This window comes from Pleurodeles waltl, chromosome 2_2 (assembly GCF_031143425.1).
Source record: "Pleurodeles waltl isolate 20211129_DDA chromosome 2_2, aPleWal1.hap1.20221129, whole genome shotgun sequence".
Taxonomy (NCBI): Eukaryota; Metazoa; Chordata; class Amphibia; order Caudata; family Salamandridae; genus Pleurodeles; species Pleurodeles waltl.
This window is the reverse complement of record NC_090439.1, coordinates 1,100,621,973-1,100,629,728: the sequence shown is the minus strand read 5'-3', so window position 1 is coordinate 1,100,629,728 and position 7,756 is coordinate 1,100,621,973. Positions and strand designations below refer to the sequence as shown.

General features: G+C 41.8%; 1 protein-coding gene across 1 annotated transcript in view; it reads left to right on the top strand.

Moving 5' to 3' along the window:
- The first annotated feature begins 212 nt into the window (after positions 1-212).
- The window catches only part of LOC138282878 (lymphocyte antigen 6E-like), a 30,705-nt gene continuing 23,161 nt past the window's right edge, over positions 213-7,756 (top strand). Inside the window, exon 1 of the mRNA XM_069220870.1 lies at positions 213-416. Within this exon, the coding sequence (XP_069076971.1) occupies positions 365-416 (52 nt within the window). The 5' untranslated portion in view covers positions 213-364. The remainder of the gene's footprint in view (positions 417-7,756) is intronic.

Below are 7,756 nucleotides of genomic sequence, written 5' to 3'. Positions count from 1 at the left end.
ATAGTATCTGCTTCCCCAGGGCCATTCGTCACTAAAAGCAGCCCCCTGGCCCTCAGGCTAGTGGGAATTCCCCCATGTCCCATACGGCCACCACCTGGTGAGAAACCCGCATCTGAGTAAACCATGAATTGAACGCAAATAACGGGGCGTGCCCTGCTTGCTCAGAGACCAAGCACCTCAAAGGTAACTTTGAAACCGCCGAGAGAAGAAAAGGGTGCAGTCTGAATATGGTCACTTGTTGGTCCACATTCTTCAGAAGGACGTCAGACTGTTGCTGTAATCCACTGCCCAAAGAAAATAGGCTATATATACTCCCTCGGACGCCCCTCCAGTACCTTTTGGAAGATCCACACATTCTGCGACTATGAAGGTCCTCCTGTTCGTCCTGCTCAGTGCGGCCCTCTGTGTGCAAATGGGTAAGTGAGGCTGAGCGGAACCAACTGTAGTGTGTGTGTGGGGGGGTGGGGGGGGGGGGGGGAGATCCCAGGGGCCTGCAGCGCTTAGGCCCTGTTTCACTGCTGGGTTCTGTGGCAGGTCCTTCAGTTAAAATGCAGCGTCTACCCAGGGTCATACATTTTCTTTTGAGAGGATGCTGCTTCTCAATCGGTACACCGTTGTCTGAGCTTGCCTCGTGGAATATTCTGGCCACATTGCTTTTGATCCCCCAGTCCACTTTCAAATAATACAGTAGTGGACGATTATAATGGATCGGATGGGAAAAATGCATTGGTGTAGCTTTTCCCAAACATTTCTAGATTACATAGATTGCACAGGTGATGTTCTTCTACATAAATCGGACTGGAGCTAGTGCTTTAAATGGGCCGTTACTGTTCGGTACTGAGTACTAGCACTTTTTTATTTTGAGAGGGAGAGTACCCGAACTTCTTGGGAATAACGTAATACTTTTAATTAGAGAGTGCCAGCACTTCTCAGAAACAAACAGATACTCTCGTACAGAGTACCTGCACTTCTCTTTTTCCATTTCAAGCACTGACTGGAACAGTTTTGTACCTACAATTCCAGATTACATACATTGCACTGACGCAGATGCAATTTTATACCTATACTAATGAATTACATAGATTGCACTGGTGCAATGTCTGCACCTATATTTCTGTATTACTGAGATTGCACAAGTGTCCATGCAGTTGTATACCAACATTTTTGGGTCAGAATGCACTGGTGCAATTATGGTACCTATATTTCTCAGCTAAAAAAACTGCAGAGGTGATGGGGTTTAACACCTGCACAGCTGTATTACATCAGGGGTCTCCAACCTTTTCACTAACAAGAGCTACTTATGTTCAACGAGAATCAGCCCGAGCTACTAATATTAACAATGTTGTTCACATCAGACAAGATTACATTAGTGGCCAACCAGGGATGTGGAATTTAATAAAATATCTACTTGTCCATGGGACAGGTTGCTTCTTAAATCTGCTTGTCCTGTAAAAAAAAATACTTGTCCCTTTGGTGCCATGTAGTAAGGTGACAAATTATGGCAGTAATCTTATTATGTAAGAGCTCTGATAATAGCCTCTCTGATTATGCCAGGGCTACTACTATAGTAGGACTTGAATACTTGCAATTTCAATCCCTACTATAGCAATTTCCTTATTTTGCCACCTTTCTGCAGATCTACATACTGGAACTGGAGGAAGCAGTAAGCAATAGTTCTAGGGCTCGATTGCCTTTGAGTTTGTAAACCTACTGACTTGCATGTTTTGAAGATTTTCACCAGCTCTTCTATAACCTTTTCCCATAATGAGAAAGGTTGGAAATGTACTCCTGACAATGGCAGAAATAGAAGTTCTTCCAGGGTGGGGGACAAAAGTGGATGGAGGAAAAGTGAACTTGTAAACGCTCAATAGATTTTCACATGAGCAAATCTACACATGTATGCTAAAATACAGTTCACAAATATTTTCTAGAGGTACTATTTCCTGGTCTACTCCTGTAAGCTCTTGTAAATTCACGAAAGCCACTAATTCAAAGGCATATACCATGAGTGCACTTTTGTGACTTTCTTTAAGAATTGGGACCCTAATTAGGAATGGCGTTAACAGAGACATTTTGTTTTTATTAAACTTCTATTTCTCTCTTTGCCGGCTGGCTTTACTGTGAGTGATTGCATTCTGCTCTTCCACAAGGAGCATATTGGCACACAAAGTAGTTTTGTTCAGTGCCAGGAACTACTGTGGCAATCAGTGGGGTAACGAAACTGGGGGGCCCCCCTTGCAAAGAACATGGAGGCCCCTGCCCTCCAAACTCACTCAGGGCAGGTGATGTGCTGAGGGGGCCCCATGGAAGGGGGCTGCAGGGCCTTTGTTACAATACTGGTTGCAATGTGTGCTTTTTGAGACCAAAAAATGTGTTTTTCTTTTTGCCAGTGTCTGTTACAATGGTGAGGGCCTGGCAGCTCCCACAACAATAAAGTGTTACAAAAGCCATGTCAAAAGAAGACACTCATAGGCGAAATCAAAAGACTCACAAAAAAAGTCGGATCGGTTGGCTTTGCCAGTGCTTGTTTATTTTCATGCTTCCCATAATCTTGTTGAAAATGGTTACACTGATTTTCCATTAGGAATATTTTTTTGAAATACTAGTATGCATCAACACATTTTAATAAACAACGCTTCAAAGAAAAAGCACCTAAAATCTAATTGTAGTGAAGCACTTTTTTCCTACTTGCATTTTTTTCTCAACATGTTATTTTGAAAGCAAAGAACCATCAGCTTCTGCAAACATTTGCATCTAATCAGAGAGCATTCTGGGAGCATTTTACTTAGCCTCATACTGTTAAACCTTTCAAACAATTGTACACTTTTCTTCTTTTTTTTTACTGGAACTACTGTCAGTAGTGCAATGCGACCTTAAAATGTTTAGTTACGGCGCCCACCCTAATAATTAAGGCTTTTAATTAATGAACTATAAATACAAGTTTGAACAGCTTATCACAGAGACGTACATAGTACCTTCATTGCACACAGTTCCAATTTTTTTGTACACTGGGAGCCAAAGGGTTTGTGCTGCAGGGGGTTGGGCCTACTTGTCCCAAGGACAAAATAAACATGATAACTTGTTGCCCTTGACCCCTAGCAATATGTCTTGGGTGAAAGGAATTCCACATCCCTGCCAACACAGTGCAAAATTGCCAGCAGTAATGTAAAAAAAAGCAAAGGGCCTGATTTAGGGTTTGGCAGATGGGGTTATGCCATCACAAACTTGATGGTCATATTATGATTCCATTATATTCTATGGACATTGTAATATGGAACCCCTCCGCCAAACTCTAACTCAGGTGTCTAGTCTATTTGGAATGCCTCTACAAGGGTAATACATAACAGCCACAGATGTAATGCCCCAGTACCACGTTAATAATATTAGTAATAAGTCTCACAATGCCGCATGGATTATTATTAAAATATTGGCTTTAAATGTAATTTGAAAATGATGGGCTAGGAAAATACACACTTTTATATCAGATACACGCTTTTAAATTTTGCTATACCTATATTAATTCAACCAAACAAAAGCTTCTAATTTAGTAGGCTGTAATGCACACAGGAGAGTTGCTCACAAGTGGCTGGAGAGCTATTAGTAGCTCACGGGCTACTCGTTGGAGAAGCCTGTATTACATAGACTGCCTTGGTACCACTGCAGCTTTTACCCAACATTTTTGTGGATACTTGGATTGATTATGCAAGTGACAATTTTGATTTTGCACTTTTTAGTGTAAATTTGTTTTTTAAACTTGGCAGGCAATGCTAAACTGCAGCAGTGTAATTTATGTGATTTATACATTTTGCAAATTACATCATTGCCAGCTCCTGACGTTGTCAGATTTCCATGACCATATGAAGGAATTCGGCCTTTGAGCTAATTCCCCAGTGGCTTGCAGTGACTATCCTTTTAAAGTACAGAAGGTGGTACTTTATTCCATATAATATTCACTGTTAGCATACAAAACAAATGGGCAGAAAAGAGAGTGGAGGAAGTGCAGTATTACTACCCAAAGAGTATCTCTATTTGGATACTTTTCTGGTTCTGGATTCCCACGACACTCATGAGGGTGTTCCTTGTATTAAAACTGTGTGTTGGGAAAAAGGCCTGCAGCAAAACAGGTGTTATTCAAAATTAGACCTAAAAAATAACTACATTGTTTAGTGTTTTTTTGTATTTTTTTGGTGGGGTAGAGGAAGGAGGGGAAGATATCAACTCTTGTAAAGAGGCCCTCACTTAGCAGAGGGCAGCACTGGGGAGTTTGTTGAAACTTGACAACCAGATCTTTGCATTTTGATGGTAATGGCCAGTTTGCCTCTAACTGGTCACACCATTTTCTGCAGGGAAGAAATAGTTATCTTGTGGAATGTGGCAGGGGAGCCCTTACTGTATAGGGTTATTTAATGAGTACCAAAAAGAAATAAAAACCTCAGTTTCTATTAATTTTGGCCTTTCAGTAAATATAGTTTGAAAACTACACTTACAAATACCTAGTTTATCAATATTGTTCCCCTGCTGTACTTTTGTCGCGCCACCATTTGAAAGGTTCTGTTTGTCATGAAGTCACTTCATTCAGTGACTTGAATGTTAAGTGCACTTCTATGACTTGGTTAAATTACAGCATGAAGAGCTGTAGGAACTAGAGCCGGCATAAGCCCTCAGAAGGGTGACCAATGGCATGCCCTTCGGCCACATAAATGCCCAAATCCAAGGACTTGATTCCCCAAGATGCCAGAAAGGAACATCAAGTACATTTTGAGCCTCAGAGACATCTCAGAGCCATTTTAGGCAATCAACAGCCTCCTGTTTGCCATTGAAGGGTTAGGGGGAAGGAAAGCTGCTGCTTTCTTGATTCCTGGGGCCAGAGGTCACAAGGGCAGTGCCTGACGTACCAAAGGTCCCCTATTGATGGCCTTACAGTAAATAATGGAATAGTCAGAACACTTATCAAGGTGAGTGACAATCACTATGTCCTTTTAAAGGGGTCATCAGGTGAATGACCCCAGCAGACATCATCAAACAAAGCAACATTCTAGAATGCTGATTGTTATTAGAGCCAGGACTGGGTAAAGAGAACTGTTTTTACTGGACACTGGGTGGCCCCTTTAAGCAGAGAATGTAGGTGCAAGGACAACTTAACAATGTTGTAATAACAGTTCAGTGAAACGCTGATAGGTATATGACGATTTATTCAAGAAGCAGACAAGAACGTGATCCTCCCTTAGCCAGCCACAGGTCAGGGGAAATCAAGCAAGTACCAATATTCTAAAATAACAAACATTATAATACTAAAGGGATCGCGCAGATTACAACACATCCGCTTCTTTTACACCCCAAAAAACTATGAAAGATAACAGAAACATAGGATCACAATACATAAAAATAAACTAAGTAGGATAATCCATATAGAAGAATCAAGAAGATTGAACATAATCCTCCAAAGATCTGCGATTCCTTGGATAGCGCGCTGGGTTGTTTTAGGGTTCTCTTAGGGTTGGTACAGCATCTCCACCAGAACATTCACTTTCAGCTCCATCACCATTCTTGTATTGCTTATTCACTTCAGCAGCATTTTTCAACAGTTCCTCATCACCAGGCAACATGTAGCCATTGAGACCCTCCTGTATATGCTCTTCCCTTCTACCAACACCATCACCTCTCTGTTACACGGTCACTTTGAGATTATTCTATTTGTTACCATTCATCAATTCCATATCAATTTCAACCCCTTTCCTGACTTAGAAAGGACGCCGAAATTTGGATAAACCACTCTCCCATGCTATATTTTCACCCAATCACCAGCTTTTATCCCTGTATTGGCTCCTTCTCGATTACTGTTTGTCCTCCCTTCATTGCTACAGTTAGCTAACCATGCCAGTGCAAACTTTGTACCCAGTTTTCTTCCTCTCATTTTCTCAAATGGTGAAACATTAGTCACACTATTTATTATGGTGTGATGGGCCCAATCCATGTCATTAACCATTGCTTCTACATCCTTCCCACTTTGACTCGCAATCAGTATGGTCCCTTTGGCCAAACGGTTGGCCCTTTCCACTGCCATTGGCTTAGGGGATGTACAATGCGGTGCAAAGGTGTTTTATACCACATCCTTCTAAAAATGCCTTCTTCTCATGTGACGTGAGTTGTATCCCATTGTCAATAATCAAAACTCCTCCAGAAACACTTCACACAACATTTCAATTGTAGAACTAGTGGTCACATGAGACACACATTTGACCACCAGCCACGTGGAATGCACATCTACCATAACTAACACATTCTTGTCTTTCCACCCAATCCATGCATAGGTCCTATGAAATATAAGCACCATGCTCCACGGTGCTCCAGAATCATCTATAAGACCTCAAAGTGCACAAACCCAATTTTTAGCATTTTCTCACTTGCTCTACAGATATCACATTTCTCCACCCATGTTGTGATTTGATAGTCCATACTCTGTAACCAAACATTTCCCCCTTGTTTCATTGGTTTGTCTTTGGTGATAGGTGGCTAGATTGGTAATTCTTTCCTTCAAAAGTTCAGGTGACACAAATTTGTCATTCCCCATAATGACAGCCTTGCCACTTAGTGTTAGTTCATCTAATATCTTCACATAAGGTCTCAAAGGTGGAGCAGTGGTACTCTCTCTACTCCCACCTCCAACCACCAGTTTCTCAACCCCTTTTAGTACCTGATCTTTCTTCATGCAACTATTCCATTTCTCTACCAAGAACGCCCCATCCACACACTGTTCCACATCATACCACCATGCCATAGCACCCTCCTGATCTTTGTCCAAAATGTTTTACTTATCGACTTCTGTCCAATCTAAGGACAACCTTGAGCGGCAGTAGGCTTGTACGTTTTTTCACACAGGAATATGTTCAACACAAAACCAATATTCCTGTAGCCTGGAGGCTAGTCTGGCCAGCCTAGCCAACCGCTTCCGTGCTCCTCCTGGACTCAACACCTTGATCAAGGGCGTTTGGTATGTGCAAATACAGACGTCCATACCCCAAATGAATGTTCTGAAATCTTTCATCGACCATGCTGCAGCTAATGCCTCACACTCTATCATGGAATAGTTATGTTCGCTTTCCCTTAAAGAATGTGAGGCAAATGCCACAGATCTCTCTTTCCTTCCATACACTTGGGACAGAACTGCTCCTACACCACATGTGCTCGTATCCAACATCAAAATTGATTTCCATTAGGTGTCAAAAGGTGCTAGTATGCCTGCTTCACAAACATCTTTCTTCCCAACATCAAATGATCTTTGTTGTTCCTCACCCCATTTAAACATGCACCCCTTTTTCAAAAGCATTCTCAACACCTCAGTTTTCTCAGCAAAATTGCTGACAATTTTCGGATAGTATTCAAAAAGACCCATAAAGGATCGCAACTGATCACTGTCACAGGGTATAGGTGCAGATCTGATTGCCTTCAAGAGATCCTTCTTGGGTCTAATTCCCCCACCAAAATGGTGTGTCCCAAATATTCAATTTCCTCTACTAGGAATTTACATTTTTTCTCATCACTTGAGAGCTGCATCTTGCAACCTGCCCAACACTGCCCTCAAGATGTTGTAGTGCTCTTTCATGGACTTCCCAAACACCAAAGTATCATCTTGGAAGTATATCACATTTCCCAGATCCTTGAAAACCTTAGACATCATGCGTTGGAACAGGCTTGTGGCCAAGGACAAACCAAAAGGCATCCTTGTGAACTGGACTGTGCCCGCCATCGTAACAGA